Below are 19,680 nucleotides of genomic sequence, written 5' to 3' on the forward strand. Positions count from 1 at the left end.
CTATGGTCAATTTCATCAGGAGACAGATAGCCTTTATGTATGTATTAGAGTGTGGACAAAAACTCATGAAAACATGGAAAAAAAACCTGCAAACTCGTGCAGTCCTGGCTGGAATTGATCCAAGCACTCTGCAAGGCAGCAATGCTGATAACTGCTCCAATGTACTCTAAGGGGGTTATTTATCCGATAAATCCAATTTTATCTCAATATTTTCTGAAAAAATTCTGAAAAAAACTCTGACCAAATCTGCAAGGGTATTTTGGGCTTATTTATTACTACACGATTTTTTCCGATTTTTCATCAGATTTTTACAATTTTTACTTTCACCCAAAAGCTCAGGATTTTGCCCAAAAACTTTGGGGGTATTGCCAAAATCCAGCGCACACCAAAAAATCATTGAGACTTATATGAAACCTCGGCAGGTCTGAGATGCCCGATATTCCGATTCTGACTTTTCCATCCTCGGGGTTTAAAAATTTTTTTTAATTTTTTTAAAAGTCCGATTTTAGAAAAAAATCATGATTTTTGCGTTCCGAGTTTAGTAATTAACCCCCTAAAAAATGCTGGAATTCTATTATACAAGTATAGGACCTATTTTCCAGAATGCTTGAGACCTGGGGTTTTATGGATAAGGTATCTTTTCATAACTTAGATCCCCATACCTTAAAGGAGAAGGAAAGCTACAGAGGCATTTTATTGCCAATAGATTAGCTGCAATAGTGCAAGCTAGAATGCTATATTTATTCTGTAGAATGTTTTACCAAACCTGAGTAAGAAGCTCTAGAAACTCTCTGTTTGTTTAGGATAGGAGCTGCAGTATTAACGTGGTGTGACATCACTTCCTGTCTGAGTCTCTCCCTGCTCTGGGCTCAGATTACAGTAGAGAAGGGAGGGGGCGGGGGAAGAGGAGCAAACTGAGCATGCTCTTGCCCAGGGCAATTAGGTTTAAGCTGAAGGCAGGAAGTCTGATACAGAAGCCCATGTGTACACAATAGAAGGAAAGAAATGCAGTGTTTCTTTTGACAGGGGACTCAGAGCAGCATTACTTTGGGGATTTACTGGTATATTTAGATGGACCTTTCTGATAAGGCTTACTTAGTTTTAACCTTTCCTTCTCCTTTAAATCTACTAAAAAAACATTAATTATTTAAACATAAATTAAACCAAGATCCATCTTTAGAAATTCTTCACATACGTACTGTATGTCCTTTGTTTTAGGGTGTTAGCCTGTTAAAGCAAAAGCTGATCCCGTTCTGCAGTATGAAATCAGTTTAATCAGGCTCCATATTTCTTTACTTACAGTTTGGAGAAACATTTGTGTTCGACTGCCGGAGCTGCATCTGCATGGAAGGTGGCGCTGGGATCTCTTGCGAGCCACGTCAGTGCCCAATTGTGAAAAACACCTGCACGGAGGAAGGATTATACCCTGTGACACAAATTAGCGCTACAGACAGATGCTGCAATGAGACTGTGTGCAGTAAGTCAAGCAATTCTCCTATTTTAAAAGGTCTTGATATAGCTTTCTATCAACAGTACTAATACTATAAAACAGTTAAACCCAAGTCACTTTCAGCAGAGTTTCTTTTATTGTCCCTATATGAATTTGTAAAAGTGTTCTACCAGCCTTAAAGTCAGTTTTACCAAAAAAAGTAAATCAAATGCTTCCCAAACTACTAAAGGTATAGGATCCCTTATCTGGAAACCCGATATCCAGAAAGCTCCGAATTACGGAATGGCTGTCTCCCATAGACTCCATTTTATCCAAATAATCCAAATTTTTAAAAAAGATTTCCTTTTTCTCTGTAATAATAAAACAGTAGCTTGTACTTGATCCAAACTAAAATATAATTAATCCTTATTGGAAGTAAAACCAGCCTATTGGGTTTATTTAATGTTTAAATTAATTTCTAGTAGACTTAAGGCATGAAGACCCAAATTATGGAAAGATCCGATATCCGGAAAAACCCAGGTCCCGAGCATTCTGGATAAAAGTTCCCATACCTGTACTAATTCTGAGTACAAAAGGCCTACAGAAAAAAGGAACTCATGCTTCAAGAACCACCACTCACTAATTTGTTATTGCTTGTCCTGTAGTGATGTGCAGGCCGACCCGATACCCACAGGTTCAGGTTGACCTCGATGTGCTGTTTGTGGGTCACAGGCGGGTTGAGCTCTTCTGCTCTCCCCACCGTTACACTCCCGGCTTCCGACTTCCAGTTTTATAGGCGTGTGACTTCTCTGCTCCACTCCTTTTGTGACTTCATCGGCTGTGTGGGCGCAGGTCTATAAATGGAGGGCGGAAGTTGGGGGAGGGTCAGGCGGGTGTGGGTTGAGTTTTTCTCGACCTGCACATCACTATTGTCCAGGTGACTCTGTGGTGGATAGGGTTGCCATCCAGCCAGTATTTAGAATAAGGGTAAATAAGACTGGGATCTAGGGATGGGCGAATTTTTTCGCCTCGTTTCTCCGAAAAAATGACGCCCATAGACTTGTATGGCGGCGTGCGTCATAAAAAAAAAGATGCGCGTCAAAACAATTTCGCCGTGTGACAAATTTTTTTTGACGCCCATAGAATTTAATGGTCGCCTGCGACATTTTGCAGGCGGCGAATTTTTGGCGAAACGAAACAGGTCAAATTCGCCCATCCCTGCGGATCCTATTCTGTATTTTATTAGAATAAGGGTAAATTAGACTAGGATCCTATTCTGTATTTTATTGCTACTGAATGTCTGCAGTCACGCAACAGCCTGGGAAAGAAACCTGAAATGTTCTTCTTCAAGGCTAAAGTTGTGCATTAAATTGTTTCCAAATCCACGACTGGTCTAAAAAATCCCCTCTAATTTGCAATCTAGTTTCCATATATTGTTTGAGTAACTGCAGAATTCTTGAGTAAGAAATATTGCGCTTGGCTTTTTGGGCTCATGCTGTCCCTGTTCAATCAAGCATTTGGTCAGGTCCCATTAGCATAAAAAACTTCATGATAGGGGCAGGGAAATTTAACATAGCTAATAACCAATACATTTAAATGTTAAAGGGATACTGTCTGTAAATGAATCAGTTAATAGTGCTGCTCCAGCAGAATTCTGCACTGAAATCCATTTCTCAAAAGAGCAAACTGATTTTTTTATATTCAATTTTGAAATCCGACATGGGGCTAGACATATTGTCAATTTCCCAGCTGCCCCAAGTCATGTGACTTGTGCTCTGATAAACTTCAAACACTCTTTAGTGCTGTACTGCAAGTTGGAGTGATATCACCCCCCCTCCCTCCCCCCCCCAGCAGCCAAACAAAAGAACAATGGGAAGGTAACCAGATAACAGCTCCCTAACACAAGATAACAACTGCCTGGTAGATCTAAGAACAGCACTCAATAGTAAAACCCATGTCCCACTGAGACACATTCAGTTACATTGAGAAGGAAAAACAGCAGCCTGCCAGAAAGCATTTCTCTCCTAAAGTGCAGGCACAAGTCACATAACCAGGGGCAGCTGGGAAATTGAAAAATGTCTAGCCCCATGTCAGATTTAAAAATTGAATATAAAAAAATCTGTTTGCTCTTTTGAGAAATGTATTCAGTGCAGAATTCTGCTGGAGTAGCACTATTTACCGATGCATTTTGAAAAAAACATGTTTTCTGATGACAGGATCCCTTTAACTTATATGGCTGCCCATCCTTTCCACTAACTTGGGGACCAATAGGCATGGCAGGCCCACAGTTTGGGAAACAAACACCAGCAATGAAGTGTGCATGTTTACTGTATGTGTGTGTGTGTAGAACTCTCATTCTATTTTTTCTTTGGTTGCATTTGCCATATCTCACCAGGCCTGGATTGGTGGGAAGAACACAAAGTCCCAGGCCTTGGATAGTATAAAAATAGGGTCAGCAAGTGACAGGTAGAACAAACTAAAGAGGGGATCTTCCTCCACTCAATCATCTTTACATGGAGGGAATCATTTCAATAAAGGCCAGTTTTAATTCACTGGGGACTGACAATGTTGTCAAGGTTTCATCTTCCATCCTGATCTTTCCCTGAATCCTTCACTCCAATAAGTGAACATATTATGTCAGTAACTGTATATCACTATGAGAAATCTCGAAATTCACCATTCTACATCTCCCATTTGCCACTTATTGTTTTCTTCCCTAGGGTGTGATCTCAGTCTGTGCCCTGTCAGTTCCCTCAGCTGTGATCTTGGTTTCCAACTAAACACCACTTATACTGACGGACAATGCTGTCCCAAATATACCTGCGGTAAGTTCTTATATTTAGAAATAAGCCAGCACGTGTGCATCACTGTACAGGGTGTAAAGCAATATTTATAGTACCTGCAAAGTGCTCCTTTTTCAATTAAATAGATCAACTGATTATAAATAGTCACTGCAAATGTGCATGCAATCCCATCTGTGTGCATTCATAAAATACAAGGGGCTGTTTTACTAAGATAGCTGCTAAATTGCAAACCAATTAATAAATTGCAAATTGGTTGTTAAAGTGGACCTGTCACCCAGGCATAAAAATCTGTATAATGAAAGTCCTTTTCAAATTAAACATGAAATCCAAATTCTTTTTTTTTTATTAAAGAGTTCATAGCTGTGGTAAACTCATTTAAACATCTCAGCTATCAATCAAATATTGACTTGCCCCTCCTCTATTCCTTAAGCATAGAGTCGGGGCAGATAATTACTTTCACTTTCCATTCAGCGCTTCCTAGATGTCTCTGCTCTCCCTAAATTCCCCCAGTTCTCTTCACCATTTAATTGTGTAATCAGTGCATGGGAATGGAAAGTGGGTCCCCCATTCTGGTGCACAAACAAGATTCTGAGATGATGCAAGGCTTGTCTTAATAACAGTGCCTACAAAATGGCTCCTGCCTGCTTGCTATAATTATGAGTTTCCAGACTGAAGGAAACAAGATTCAAATAATTTATGCAGTGTAATTAAAGTTAATTTTGCTTGACTAACATGATAAAATAGAATTTTAAATCATTTTTTAGGGTCCCCTTTAAGCATAAAAAACAATATGTTTAAATATTGTCCAAAAATGCAATAAAGAATGACACTTCTACTTTCTTATAATGTATTGCACTTACTAACTCATACATATATGTGTGTATAATTATAGATGATTTTTTTTTTACTATATTGTGTAGCATTTATTTCATTTCAATTTCATTGTAATTGAATGTATAGTATAAGGTCAATAGTTTACTGTACTGTGTTTGGTACATTTGCAGATCGAAAGGACGTCTGCATTTATAATAATGCTGAATACAAGGTAAGCAAGCCTACAATATGCTTCTGTTTGGATGGAGACTTTTTTTTTTCCAGATGTGCTTTTCCAGAGAAAGTGCAGGACATTTGAGGGGGTTAAACAGTACAGAATTATACTTTTCCAATAAAGAAGCCTACAGATGGATCTTAGATCTGGCCAGCATTCAACATATACCCATTTATGTTAGTGCTATCAGTGCATTCTCTACTTTTTATTACAAAAATAATAACTTGACCCTCGTGCCCCAGGTTTTTATGGTACTCCATACTGATGTACCTTATATCCTGGTGCAGCACACTCCCCCATACATTTAAAGAAAGAGGGACGCAGGGGCATGGGCATCCAAAGGAAATCTTTCAACCAATTATAAAAAATGATTTGTAGGAAATTAATTTTTGGGCAGTACCCAACAAGCAGCCGATAGCTCATATAATTTTGGAACTGTGGGCGCTGTTTAAGTAGAACATGGAAATAAAAATGTATTGCAGTATGCATTAAATAATATGTACACATCCACAGCCCTGTTAATCATAAGGGCTCAGGTGCATCAGGTCAGTGGGATCTTATCGGATTTCTCTAGCGAAGCAGGAAAACACAGAACAGTTCCATTTACTTGAAGGGGGACTGTATTTATTCTGGACTTCCCTTGTACAGGTATAGGATCCCTTATCCGGAAACCCGATATCCAGAAAGCTCCGAAATACGGAATGGTTGTCTCCCATAGACTCCATTTTATCCAAATAATCCAAATTTTTTAAAAATATTTCCTTTTTCTCGGTAATAATCAAACAGTAGCTTGTACTTGATCCCAACTAAGATATAATTAATCCTTATTGGAAGCAAAACCAGCCTATTGGGGTTATTTAATGTTTAAGTTAATTTCTAGTAGACTTAAGGCATGAAGACCCAAATTACGGAAAGATCCGTTATCTGGAAAACCCCAGGTCCCGAGTATTCTGGATAACAGGTCCCATGCCTGTAGTGGAAAGCATGAAAAATCCACTGCAGATGAGCACGGGCAAATAAACACTAAAGGGCCCCCAAATCAGCATAAATGCATATAAATATGGATATTTAACTGTTTTTTTTTTTTTGCAGCTCTTCGGTTTAAAATTGAACATTGTTATTATATTCTGGTTGCTAGGGTGCCACATACTCAAGTAACCAGGCAGGCTGGGAGATGACTAGGACAGGGTCTGAATAAAATGATATGTGATTAAAAGCATAACAAATCCTATTTCATTTTTTTAGTATACTTAAAGTATGGAGATCTTAATTACAGAAAGATCCCTTTATCCAGAAAACTCCAGATGCTGAGCATTCTAGATAACGAGCCTGTTGTTTGTTTGTTTTTAGCTTAATCAGTTGAGATATTTACTTAGAAAGACATGCCCAATATATATATATTATATACTTAACTCCATATTTGTTCCCTTACAGTATGGAGACAGATTTGTGTTGGAGTGCCAGGACTGTGAGTGCAGGGAAGGACACTTTGAAATCACTTGCTCTCCGCATGAGTGCCCTCTAGTGGAAACCACCTGCGATGAAGAAGGTTTCTACCCGGTGACTTACATTAGTTCTGAAGACATGTGCTGCAATAAGACTGAGTGCAGTAAGTCATGGCAATTCTCCAAATCAAAAAGTATTTCTTTCTTTCTTTACTTTATTTCTCTTTAATTCTATGTATCACAGAAAGCACAAGTTATTTTGGTAGAGATGCACCAGAGGTTTGAGTTCAATCTATCCTTTTCTATCAAAATAAAATGACAGACATATGAAACCAAGGTCTTAGCAGACACTCTATAATAGTTGCAGGGATATTTAACATAGTAAAATATTCACCATGAAATGTTGCTTTATTGGGCTTCTGCTAAACTGTGCTGGGTGCCCCTACATGAATGAGACCCACATCTCCTAATGAGCAAATTAATTCCTGCAAAGAACCTTCCATTTGACGCTAGCTGTTTACTTCCCTAGGGTGTAATCCCAGCCTGTGCTCTAACAGTCCCCTCAACTGTGATCCTGGTTTCCAACTAAATGCTACCTTTCCTGAAGGACACTGCTGCCCTATTTATACGTGTGGTAAGTTAGAATTTTTTCTAAATACGCCAAAACAAATATATGTGTTAATATCATCTCATCTAGGTAGAAACGTTGTCTATGTGATAGCATGTATCATAGGGTAAAATGATGGCTGTAGTAGAATCAGAGATAATAGCTGCTGGGAAGGTACTGTGGCTGTGGGATAGCAGGTATAGTAGGGAGACATGGTGCCTATAGTAGCAGTGGGATACTAGCCTTTGGGAAGAGACTGTGGCTGTAGGATAGCAGGTATAGTAGGGAGAGATGGTGCCTATAGTAACAGTCAGATAATAGTCTCTGGGAAGGGAGTGTGACTGTGGTATAGCAGGTATAGTAGGGAGAGATGGTGCCTATAGTAACAGTCAGATAATAGTCTCTGGGAAGGGAGTGTGACTGTGGGATAGCAGGTATAGTAGGGAGAGATGGTGCCTATAGTAGCAGTGGGATAATAGTCTTTGGGAAGGGACTGTGGCTGTGGGATAGCAGGTATAGTAGGGAGAGATGGTGTCTAGAGTAGCAGTGGGATAATAGTCTTTGGGGAGGGACTGTGGCTGTGGGATAGCAGGTATAGTAGGGAGAGATGGTGCCTATAGTAGCAGTGGGATAATAGTCTTTGGGGAGGGACTGTGGCTGTGGGATAGCAGGTATAGTAGGGAGAGATGGTGCCTATAGTAGCAGTGGTATAATAGTCTCTGGGAATGGAGTGTGACTGTGGGATAGCAGGTACAGTAGGGAGAGATGGTGCCTATAGTAACAGTGGGATAATAGACTCTGGGAAGGGACTGTGACTGTGGGATAGCAGGTATAGTAGGGAGAGATGGTGCCTATAGTAACAGTGGGATAATAGTCTCTGGGAAGGGACTGTGACTGTGGGATAGCAGGTATAGTAGGGAGAGATGGTGCCTATAGTAACAGTGGGATAATAGTCTTTGGGAAGGGAGTGTGGCTATGGGATAGCAGGTATAGTAGGGAGAGATGGTGCCTATAGTAACAGTGGATAATAGTCTTTGGGAAGGGAGTGTGACTGTGGGATAGCAGGTACAGTAGGGAGAGATGGTGCCTATAGTAACAGTGGGATAATAGTCTCTGGGAAGGGACTGTGACTGTGGGATAGCAGGTATAGTAGGGAGAGATGGTGCCTATAGTAACAGTGGGATAATAGTCTTTGGGAAGGGAGTGCGGCTATGGGATAGCAGGTATAGTAGGGAGAGATGGTGCCTATAGTAACAGTGGATAATAGTCTTTGGGAAGGGAGTGTGACTGTGGGATAGCAGGTATAGTAGGGAGAGATGGTGCCTATAGTAACAGTGGATAATAGTCTCTGGGAAGGGAGTGTGACTGTGGGATAGCAGGTATAGTAGGGTGAGATGGTTCCTATAGTAACAATGAGTATAGAAGAAGTAAACTACTTCTGTCATTGCTAATAGCTGATACCATGTTCTGTCTCTTGCAGTTCCAAAGAATGTCTGCGTTTATTATAATGCTGAATATTTGGTAAGCAGGCTTCCTTTGGCTTCTAAACTGACATTGTAATCACCTACATTCTGGGCAAAATTGAGCTTATCTAATTGTTTGGCCACCAAACCAATGATGGAGATATCTGAGCATTTTTGAAGAGGTCCCGTACACAGAAGATAAAATGCCAACTTGGTCTAAAGGGGCCTGATTGTCATTCAGCCCGTGTATGGGCAGCTTAAGCACTGGAGAAAATTTGATCCAGACCGTGTTTAATGTTAAGATGAATTCACTTGTGCTTTATTAACTCTGTTGATCTTCATTATTTCATTTAAACCCCATGGATTGATAACGACTGAAGTTGAATTTCTTGTATTCATTTTAATGTTGTCTCGTTATTCTGCAGCCAGACACTCAGTTCTATGAAAACTGTACAGTTTGTGAGTGCCTCTCCTCATCACTAGAAGTAAGATGCAACCCTGTGAAGTGTGCTGCTCAGTGTGACACTGTAAGTATTATCATTAACTCATGGTATAAAACCTGATTTCATGTATAGCCACGCCCCCCTTGTCCCAATTGTAAGCTGACCAGCCAGTAGTTTGTGGCTTGGAAAGGGTCTGGGCTACGGGGGCCCACAAGGACTAGGGCCTTTTTTTTTGGTATCCCAAATGGCCCCTTTAGTCATTTCATTTCATAGCAATTAATTGCAGCGACCAAATGCATTCCTATATGTTTAAAAAATTTACACTTGTTTTTAAAAAGCGCCTATTCCCACATTTCTGAAATCAACAATTTTTCTTTGAACGCTTGTTTTAGGGATTTGAACCTCAGTACAATTCAAGCAGCTGCTGCCCAGAGTGTATTCAGACCCAGTGCGTTTTGAACATCAATGGATCGACTTTGTTAATAAAAGTAAGTTCCCTATTGAGGCATACCTCTAAACTCTCCTGTTTTTAGAGGGACAGTCCCTCTTTTGACAGCTCAACCCACAGTCCTTCATTTGTACTGGAAAGTCCTGTTTTTCTCTGCACTGAACAGCCAGAAAAAGAAACAAAGTTTCTAACTTAATTGGCTTTTGGTAGAGAGCCCAGAAAAGCCACATCTGCATATAAGATAATTTTGTAACAATTTTGAGATAAGCAAATAAGTAATTGTAACAATATAAGAAAACAGGTCCCTTGGGAAAAGTTAGACTCACAGCTTAAAGGGCAACTCGCCTACATTAGCAAAACTGTAATAACTGGAAAAAAACACAGAAATATGTTCAAAATGCCAAATTTTGTAAAATGAACATGGTAATTAGGGGGTGTGGTCACAAAAATGGGCATTGGCAAAAATGTTGCCGAGCTACACACGCCAACTTTTTTGCCCCTCGTGTTATTTCCAAAATATTGGGAGGTATGTTTGGGTAATGATAGTGAGTTAACAAGAGGATAAAAGGGAGTAAGATGTATAACTGGGGCACAATTATATTGCTAAGTATCAATGAGTTTATAAGCAACCGTTTATATTAGTATCCTCAGCCACATGGACACAAGGGAATGGTTTAGAGTAATGGCGTTGGAACTTCCATTGTTATCAGTGAGCAGCAGAAGTGAAAGTATTTCCTCGCTAGTGTGGAGCTCACCGATTGGTTCCAGACGATCATGTGTCCATTCATCCCAATTCCCGGCAACGGAACCTTTTACAGAATCAAAAAAGCTGACTTCTTTAACACGTTTTTCCGGGATCAATATATTCTTCTTTTATTTATTTAAACACAAAAGCATGTCAGCATGGGTCCAGTGAATGTAGCAGCTACTGACACGTTTCGTGCACCCATTTCCACGGCACTTCCTCAGAGTATTAGCAGCAAAAGTGATTAGGATGCCAGTAAAAGTCAAAGGTGTTTTTTTACCTTCTACAGTGACAAATAAAGGAGTAGCTGCTGTTCCAACTTGTTCCACCATGATACCCTAGTCCTTACAGGTGAAATTCAGGCAGCTCAGGAATACTGTAGCTAATAGGGTTACATATACTTCAACACAGCATTACTCAAAATAGTATATTCCTGTGTATCTGACTATGTGCTGTAATCGTTACCTTTTAGCCGGGAGAGTCAATTACCAGAGATTGCACAACATTCAGTTGCCCTTCATCAGGAGTGGGGTTTGAGATTGGCGTATCCGACATAATCTGTCCACCGTTTGATGAAGATGAATGCAGACCTGTAAGTAACAACAGACACCGTCTCATTATGAATATTACACTGGGGGCAGATTTATTAAGGGTCGAATTTGTTTATGGTCAAAATTGTCACATGTGACAGGGAGTTATACAAACTTGAGTCGAGTTTTTAAAAAAATTCGAATTCGATTTTCGAGATTAATCATACTCTGGCCCTTTAATTCGAATTTGACTATTTGCCACCTAAAACCTGTCGAAATTACTGTATAAGTCAATGGGAGATGTGCAGTGACCAATTTGGAGATGTTTCTAGCCTTCCTGACATTCAAGGTTTTTTTGGAGAAAGAACTCGAATTGAGTTTGGTCGAATTCGATTCAAGTTTTTGGGTCGGTAAAAATTGTCAGAGTTTGAAATATTCTATTTTTTTTTTAATAAATTTCCTCCACTTGAATTTGAGTAAAACTGAATTAATGCGAGTTAAAAAAAACTCACGTGAATTCGAAATTCGAATCTTTATAAATGTGCTTCTATGTCTACACATTTATAAATGCCACTGCTGCAAGTGCACTAAGGGCTGCAGCCATCTAGTACTCATTTACATCCTACTTGCAGCAGGGGAAATTCAGCACAATGCACCAGATGCTGCAAAAATTCGCCAGTGTCAAAAAATGTTGACGCCGGCGATGATTAACCGACGCCCATTAACTTTAATTGTCGTCTGCGTCAAAATCAATGTTTCACGAATTTTTAGCCAGTTTTGCAAATATTTTGGGAATTTCACGAAATCCGTGGTGAAGGGAAACGGGACAAATTCGCCCATCACTACTTATGAGTTTAGCTAAGCTGTTCCATCAAACCCTACCATGTTATTATTCATATTTAACAAGCTGTGTCTATTGATTTCACAGGAAAATATCCAACTGTCAAACGATGGTTGCTGTAAAACATGTAAGAACTCTTTCATTTTCCGTTACATTACCATTTGGGTTAGTCATGCTTGTCCAGGTCCCATTCTGTTTCCTGTGCTACTCTTGTTTTATCTCTCCACTTCTCTCATTACCTTGTTTTCAACTGATTTTAAGAAAATGGTATATAGTTAATAAATGAGAGGCGACATGTATGAATCACACGACGGTCCAGTGCTCAAAATAGCTTAACTATCAGGTATGGAATCTGTTATCAGGAAACCCGTTATCCAGAAAGCTCTGAATTATGGAATAGTTGTCTCCCAAAGGCTCCATTTTATCCAAATAATCTACATTTTTAAAAACGATTTCCTTTTTTTTATGCTAATAAAAGAGTATCCTTTACTTGATACAAACCAAGATATAATAAATCCTTATTGAAAGCAAAGCCTATTGGGCGTATTCAATGTTTACATGATTTTCTAGTAGACTTAAAGTATGAAAATCGAAATTGCAGAAAGATCTGTTATCCGGAAAACGCTAGGTTCCAAACATTCTGGATAACAGGTCCCATACCTGTATGGCGGTTCCATCATGGCCAATATAGTCAGCAGGCTATTTTTATTGTTTTACATTGGCAAAGTTATCCCATTAAGTAAGAAGACATTAATTGACCACACACCCCTAATTTCATCACATATTTAGACTTTTATTTTCTTGCTCTTAACTATAAAATTTTTCGCCTATAGGTAATAAAAAGAATGGATGCAAGTTAAAAACGTATCTGCAAAATGTGACTTCTGAGAACTGCCAAGCACAGGTCCTCATGACTCGCTGCGAAGGATTATGTGAAACCTATTCAATGTAAGAGTGTCAATTTATGGGTTTAAATAATGCTTATGGTTATGTACAAACCCCCTTTGAGGTGTAACATGTGGCCAGGACTCCCCCGTAGCTTATAACAAGGTACAGATCTATGAAGACACTATTTTTAAAACCTATTCAGTGTTTAAAGGAAAAGGAAAGGCTAAAATTAAGTAAGCTTTATTAGAAAGGTTTATATAAATACACCAGTAAACCCTCTGTCAAAAGAAACACCACATTTCTTTCTTTATATTGTGTACACATGGGCTTCTGTATCAGACTTCCTGTTTTCAGCTTAAACCTCCAGGGCACAGTCTTGAGCATGCTCAGTTTGCTCCTCTCCCCTTCCCTCCTCCCTTCCCTGCTGTAATCTAAGCCCAGAGCTATGAGTGAGCAGGGAGAGACTCAGGCAGGAAATGATGTCACATTAAGCCAATACGGCAGTTGCTATCCTAAACAAACAGAGAGCACTTCAAGAGCTGTTTACTCAAATATGGTAAAGCATTCTCCAGAATGAATATAGTGTTATAGCTTGTACTATTGTAGCTATCTGTATCTATTGGCAATAAACTGCTTAAGTAGCTTTCCTTCTCCTTTAAGTACAGCAAGTAAACGTTATCTCAAACCTTCAGTCTGGGCTTCTGAACATCTAACAGTTATTGTCCCCAATTTCAAGGTTTTAGAAGCAATTTCCTATTAAGGCTCATTTACTCCATGTAGTAAAAATCATGAAAAATGCGTGATATTTTTTTATAAAGTCGGAATTTAAAGAAATCACGAATTTTTCGGAATTTACTAAACCGTGAGGATGGAAAAGTCTGAATCTGAAAATCCGGCATCTCAGACCTGTCAAGGTTGCATACAAGTCAATGGGAGACGTCCCAGTGATTTTTTGATGTGCGCTTGGTTTTGTGCAATACCCAGAAGTTTTCTGAGTTTTCAAGTGAAAAATTCGTAAAAATCATGAAATTTGGATAAAAAAAAATCAGAAAAATTTGTGAAAATCGGATAATACATTCGAAAAAATTGGGAAAATCTGATTTTTTTCCTGCAAAGCAAATTTTCTGCAAAATGTAATAATAAATAAGCGTAAAACACCCGACTGGGTTTGATCGGAGTTTGTAGCAGATAAATTCAGACTTTGATAAATAACCCCCTTAATGTCAATTAATTCAGGGTTCCCAGAGCATACATCATTAGGTGCACCAGACTTGATTCACAATATTTATGGAGAAGTTTAGGGATTGCTAGTAGATGTGCTACCTTGAGAGGAACCGACTATTACATTAGTTTATTTTACCAAAAAGTGAATAAACCTAGGGGTGAATCAAGTGCCCCTTTCTCAAGAGCACTTGAGAAAGGGGGTTGATCCCCTGAAACGTTGTGCAGAGATCTGAATAAATCATAAAAATTCAGCACATTTTGCTTGGTGAGTGCCATCTGATTTCTCTTTGTTATTGCTACATGAATCAGGGTGTGACTGAAGAGGTGTAATCTTGCCAGATTAAGAGACAAGGCTAAATTGTCCCAACCTCCTTTGCTAGATTTTATTTCTAGGCCAGTAACTAATTTCCCCTCCTTCCAGGTACTCATCTGCCGCAAATGAAATCTCTCACACGTGCAACTGCTGTCGAGACACAGAGACTAGTATCAAAAGTACAACACTGCTGTGCCAGGATGGAAACCAAATCAGCTACATGTACACCGGCATAGACCAATGTGGATGTATGGGCACCGTGTGTGGCCTGCCAAAAACTCAACCCTGAGATCTATGAGAGGCTTTGTTTAATTAATTACTCAAGAATTACTGGGCAATAAACTCACAAATATGTGTTTTAGTGCCATAAAATATAGATCAAATTCCTGGCCTGTACATTATACTGTCCTTTAATCTTACCCTTTTACCTTTTTCTACTGACTTTTCTATGAGATGAAAAACATGGCCCTGTGGAACAATTCTTGCTCAAATCAGTAGAATAGAAAAATGGAATGTCCTTTATTGTTTAAATTAAAAACATTAAAATATGTGGTTCTTATTCAAAAAATGTATCCTTTCAAATAAATCTCTTTTCTTAAATTGCATCATATTGTTTCCAAATGTATTTATTTTGGGGATTTGTCTTCAGAAACAGTGCCCTGTTTTAAAGGGGACTTGTCACCCAGATACAAAACACTGTATAATAAAAGTCCTTTTCAAATTAAACATGAAATCCAATTTAAATTTTTTATTAAAGCGTTCATAGCTGTTGTAAGCTCATTTAAAAATCTCAGCTGTCAATTAAATATTGTCTCCCCCTCCTCTATGCCTTAGGCATAGAGGCAGGGCAGACAATTACTTTCACTTTCCATTCAGCACTTCCTAAATGTCACTGCTCTCCACAAAAATCCCCCCGTTTTCTTCACCGTTTAATTGTGTAATTAGTACATGGGGATGGACATCGGGTCCCCCATTCTGGTGCACAAACAAGATTCTGAGATGATACAAGGCTTGTCTTAATAACAGTGTCCACAAAATGGCTCCTGCCTGCTTGCTATAATTATAAATTCCCAGACTGATGGAAACAAGATTTAAATAATTTATATAGTGTAATTAAAGTTCATTTTGCTTGACTGATGTGATACAATAAGATTTTGAATCATTTATTTTGGTTGACGGGTCCCCTTTAAGCACAGCTTTCATAGCCACGTGGGGCTGTGACAATTTGGTGTAGCATTAAGCACTTTAGAGTGAGTCATTCCTATTTTGCTTTGCTGAAAAATTGTCGTAATGAAGTACATTTGCATAATGCATTCATGTCGATGGGTTTTTCTTTTTTTCAAAATGCATTGAAACTATTGGTTGGATTTTTTTTTTTTTTTGCGCTAATTGCATTGGCGTCAAGGAGAATTTTTTTCTCCTGCTAAAACAAGCATCGAAGCATTGCTTATTATTAGTAATATTGCTGGCTATGGTGTGAGCTGCAGGAATGAGGGGGTGGGGTAAACAGCTCTAGACCCCAGGTCTTTGTTGGTGATTAGGTCTTGGTCAGATACTGACATGAGAGGCTGGACTTCATTAGTCTAATGGGTTTGTGTGGGCCCTCTATGTGATCCAATCACTGGCCCTAAGGTGAATCTGCTTGTTTTAGCCCACCACTTGGTTACCAAATCTACCTGTCTATGGCCAACTTAAATCAAACCTATACACTTCCAGATCTACTTGTGATGAAGTTGCCAAATGAGCAGATCTGGGCCCAATTTTGCCACCCCCATGTAGGGACAAATTGGACTGATCCTGTGGCCAATGATCAGGTAATGTACTGGGGATTACGGAGGCCTGCTGAACGAGGATCGTAACAAGAAAGAGAGCATGTGGTCCTCTTCCAAATGTGATTTTTACACTTGACAGGGCAAGACCATTAGTGGGCCCCTTACAATGGATAATAAACTCCCAAACTCGCCTTTACAGGAGGTAAATTCCTCCCATCAAATCAAATTACAACAATCCTATGGGGTTTATTTAATGTTTCAATTATTTTTTAGTTAGTAGACATAAAATATGTTGACTCAAATTACAGAAAGGCCCCTTATCCAGAAGACCCCAGGTCCCAAGCATTCTGGATAACAGGTCTTATACTTGCAGCTCGGTAGTAATCAATAATATTTTTGCTCTGTCTGATTTACTTGTGGTTGGTTTGTATCAGTTACTGTCCAGATACAATTTTTCCTGGTAAATGAGCAGCTGTACAACAGGTGGACCCAAGTACTTCATTATCTGTGGACTCCATAGTTGTTACACATTGATATAATCATTTGTGTGCATGTATATTTGAGCAGTGCTTTGAGTGCTTTAAGGATAGCACCATTAAAGCCTAGAGATCATACTTGATATGGAATTTCCTTAAAACAATGTCTTAGTAGTTGCATAGGCCACAATGCTTCCTGTGACTACAGGCTGATGAGTGCAGCAAAAACATATTGATTTGTAAGTAGGGTGCCACAAGACTGATCCAAAGAGCATAACCAACAATGCCCCCCAAATGTTATATTTTACCTAAACGCAACTCAGATGACATTGTATGTATTTGGCTCTGAGACTAGTTAGCAACATTGTACTCTCCCCTTATATTATTTTGGCATTCAGATTGGAGAGTACATGAAGTGATAGGGAAGTAGTGGTGGGTCTAGTGGAGGAACACTTCAAACCTTGAGATGAGACTGTGAACAGCCAGTTGCAATGCATTGAAAGTCTTTATTTAGTTATACTGTGCATAACACCATTTCAATTGTAGTTAAATGACCCAGGCTCAGATATGAGAACTCAAACAGCTTATTGTGTACTTAGCCTGTAATGTTAAGAACTGGCATTTATTTGATAGGTAGACAATTTCTACTGTATGGAACATAATGTATTACTTTGAATTCATCTGACACAACACAAGAATTTTCATTGTCAAAAAGAGCAATGTGTATGTGTTCTGACATACGGTGACAGTGTTTTGCCTCCTCATATTTGTGTTTCAAGCCAGGCCCTTTAACTTCAAGGTGTATGAGCATTTCTGCCCCTAAGCATTGACAGCACATATAAAGGAGCCATCACTATATTGATACACGCATTGACTGTTGCAGTTGCTGAACTGACAAACTATTATGGGTGAAGATGAGAATGGGCTTTGTGTTTATTGGAAAAGGATTGTTATGTGGTTTATACTCAGTAAAAATAATCAATTTCTGTATTTTGCAGGACCAGTAAGCAGAATGAATAATACAACAAGCAGGTAGGTAGACAAATCTATGTTTGGGGAGGTGATTTGTATATTATTGTATATAAATAGGTACAAGAGGATTGGGGCTACAGGACACGGGAGGGGATGCTGTATAATGAGAATATAAAAAGACGAGCAAACTGTGTCTGAGACTTTGCAATGCAGGGCCAAGTGGATTTCCAATACCCAATGAATTTACAAGAAAAAGTTATAATAAATTAGATGCTTATGGTTTGAAAATGATTTATTGAGTGGAAATGAGAAATCTGGGGAAGAGCCACAAGTGGAAGCATGTTAATAATTATGTTATGAAAATAAAAATATCAGTACTGCCAAGGAGTTCTTCACAATGGAAGTTGATTGGGAATATGGAGCTGATGTCACACCCTAGATCAGTGGTTTCCTAACTGTCAGGGTGGCCTCACTAATGGGGGGGAAAGATTCAATGGATCCAGTTTAGGATTTTAGATATATTATATGTATTATTTGAGATATTCCTGGCTGAATCTGAATCCTAATGAAAAAGGCCAAATCTTGGCCAAATCCCAACGAATCCTGGATTTGGTGCATCCCTACTGTTAACCAAAAATTTTGTAAGACCATTATAAGGCAATGCATTGGAGATATTATTGAGGATTGGTAAAATTTTGTGGCATAGACGGTACCCAAAGTCATTGCTCATAGCACTACAGTGCAAGGACCCAATATGATTAAATTGGGATAAATTACTGGGTATACCCAGATGTCTATGCCTCATTTCAGCACCTTGTACTGATTTCCCGTAACACAATTAGTCCCACAGTCTGCCTAGAAATAAAATACTGTTTAAGCTGATCTTATCATCAGCATGTCACTATAAGATCAATGTATATGTGTGTGTATATCTATTTTACCTTTCCGGCTGGTATCACAGAATTACTATCAGTGGGTCATCTGACAGTTTCTGCACCCTGGGTATTAAGACTACTGGATTGATGCTTATTTAGTTTTTGTATTAACACAGTAAGCGAGAAGAAATAAAATCAGAAATTCAATCAATGCACAAATATGATTAAGAGAAAAGGGCTTTATTTTAAAGAAGAAAATAAACAACACATTTAGTTATGTTTAAGAGTAATGTTTTTGGTTAAATAAGCTTGCGGCATTGGTTAATCCCCACCGTGAAGCTGTCTCCTTTTTCGCAAAGATCTCCTTGAACGGACATTAAGTTCGGAGTCCTGAGACTGGACAGGCCCACATTCGGTATTCATACAGTTACACTCTTCTACATCAATGTACTGATGGTCAACAACATCCCCATCGCTACACTGGAGTTTTACTGACTTCTGGCTGGTGAGCACCTCTTGGCAGCAAGTGCACTTATGTGATATGGACCCCGCTTTGGCTGAGTACCTGGAAGAAATGTATATTGTTACATTAATTATATCAATGGTTTATTGTGCTGGAGATGAAGTAATTGAATGAAACAATATAGTATTACAAATATTAATTAGGTATTAAAGGGTCAGTATTCCATTCAAGTTTTCTGCTAAATTGTACTTACTACCAGGTTATCACATGTTATGCAGGATATGAGCAAATTTACTCCTGTTGAGTAATCAGTTTACACAACCGCCTTCCCATTCCCAACACTTATATGTCTATCCATGCCATCTAGTAGCCATAAATATATATTCTGTGGATCTCTTACATGGAAAATGTATCACAGGTTCCTTCACAGCGAGACATTTTGACAGGCTGGAGAGATCGGCAGTTATTATGAAACAGATAGTCAAAGAATGGTTGGAGCTTGCAAGAAGTGGACTTCTGAATACCTGGAAGAATAAGAGGTAGGGGTATTATTATTATTATTATCATTATCATTATTTAATAGAAAGAGAAGTTTGAGGTTTTTTTTAATAAATACATTTATGTTGCCACCATCCAGTGTCGGACTGGAATGCCAGGGGCCCACCAGAAAACCTTAGCCCATGGGCCCATTCGTCAAGCTAATTTTCTTCCACTTCTCACTCAACCTTTTTATTTTCTCAGTACTTATCTTTACATGATCTACTCTATTTTCCATCTATTTGGCCCCTTTGTTTCCATAAAGAATTAGGGAATGAACATGAAATTGTTATAGATTCTTAGAAGCAGGAGGCACCTGAGCCCCCGGGAGTTTTTCTAGTACCTGGTGGGCCAGTC

The 19,680-nt window shown here is 38.9% G+C and overlaps 2 protein-coding genes across 2 annotated transcripts in view; one reads left to right on the plus strand and one right to left on the minus strand.

Annotated features, from left to right (window-relative positions):
- Positions 1-5,778: 5,778 nt before the first annotated feature.
- Positions 5,779-14,833, plus strand: LOC121402881 (intestinal mucin-like protein). The gene is made up of 10 exons (XM_041589616.1): positions 5,779-5,826; positions 6,716-6,890; positions 7,256-7,360; positions 8,814-8,854; positions 9,222-9,323; positions 9,632-9,727; positions 10,905-11,024; positions 11,891-11,930; positions 12,637-12,751; positions 14,337-14,833. The coding sequence occupies exons 1-10, from the start codon at positions 5,779-5,781 to the stop codon at positions 14,515-14,517; spliced, it is 1,023 nt and encodes a 340-aa protein (XP_041445550.1). The 3' UTR covers positions 14,518-14,833.
- A 3,714-nt stretch (positions 14,834-18,547) lies between these two features.
- LOC108713475 (mucin-2) overlaps positions 18,548-19,680 on the minus strand; it is a 66,594-nt gene continuing 65,461 nt past the window's right edge. The window contains exons 70-71 of the mRNA XM_041589962.1: positions 19,187-19,310; positions 18,548-18,888 (exon numbers count right to left, since the gene is read on the minus strand). Of these exons, the coding sequence (XP_041445896.1) occupies positions 18,645-18,888; positions 19,187-19,310 (368 nt within the window). The 3' untranslated portion in view covers positions 18,548-18,644. The remainder of the gene's footprint in view (positions 18,889-19,186; positions 19,311-19,680) is intronic.

The sequence above is a fragment of the Xenopus laevis genome, chromosome 4L (assembly GCF_017654675.1).
Source record: "Xenopus laevis strain J_2021 chromosome 4L, Xenopus_laevis_v10.1, whole genome shotgun sequence".
Classification (NCBI taxonomy): domain Eukaryota; kingdom Metazoa; phylum Chordata; class Amphibia; order Anura; family Pipidae; genus Xenopus; species Xenopus laevis.

What these genes read in the sequence shown, in the direction of transcription:
- LOC121402881 (XM_041589616.1), top strand. Translation starts at nt 5,779, where the DNA reads ATGTACACATCCACAGCCCTGTTAATCATAAGGGCTCAGGTGCATCAG. An exon ending in GATCGACTTTGTTAATAAAA is followed by an intron (nt 9,728 to 10,904) that starts GTAAGTTCCCTA and finishes GTTACCTTTTAG; the next exon opens with CCGGGAGAGTCAATTACCAG. An exon ending in CGATGGTTGCTGTAAAACAT is followed by an intron (nt 11,931 to 12,636) that starts GTAAGAACTCTT and finishes TTTCGCCTATAG; the next exon opens with GTAATAAAAAGAATGGATGC.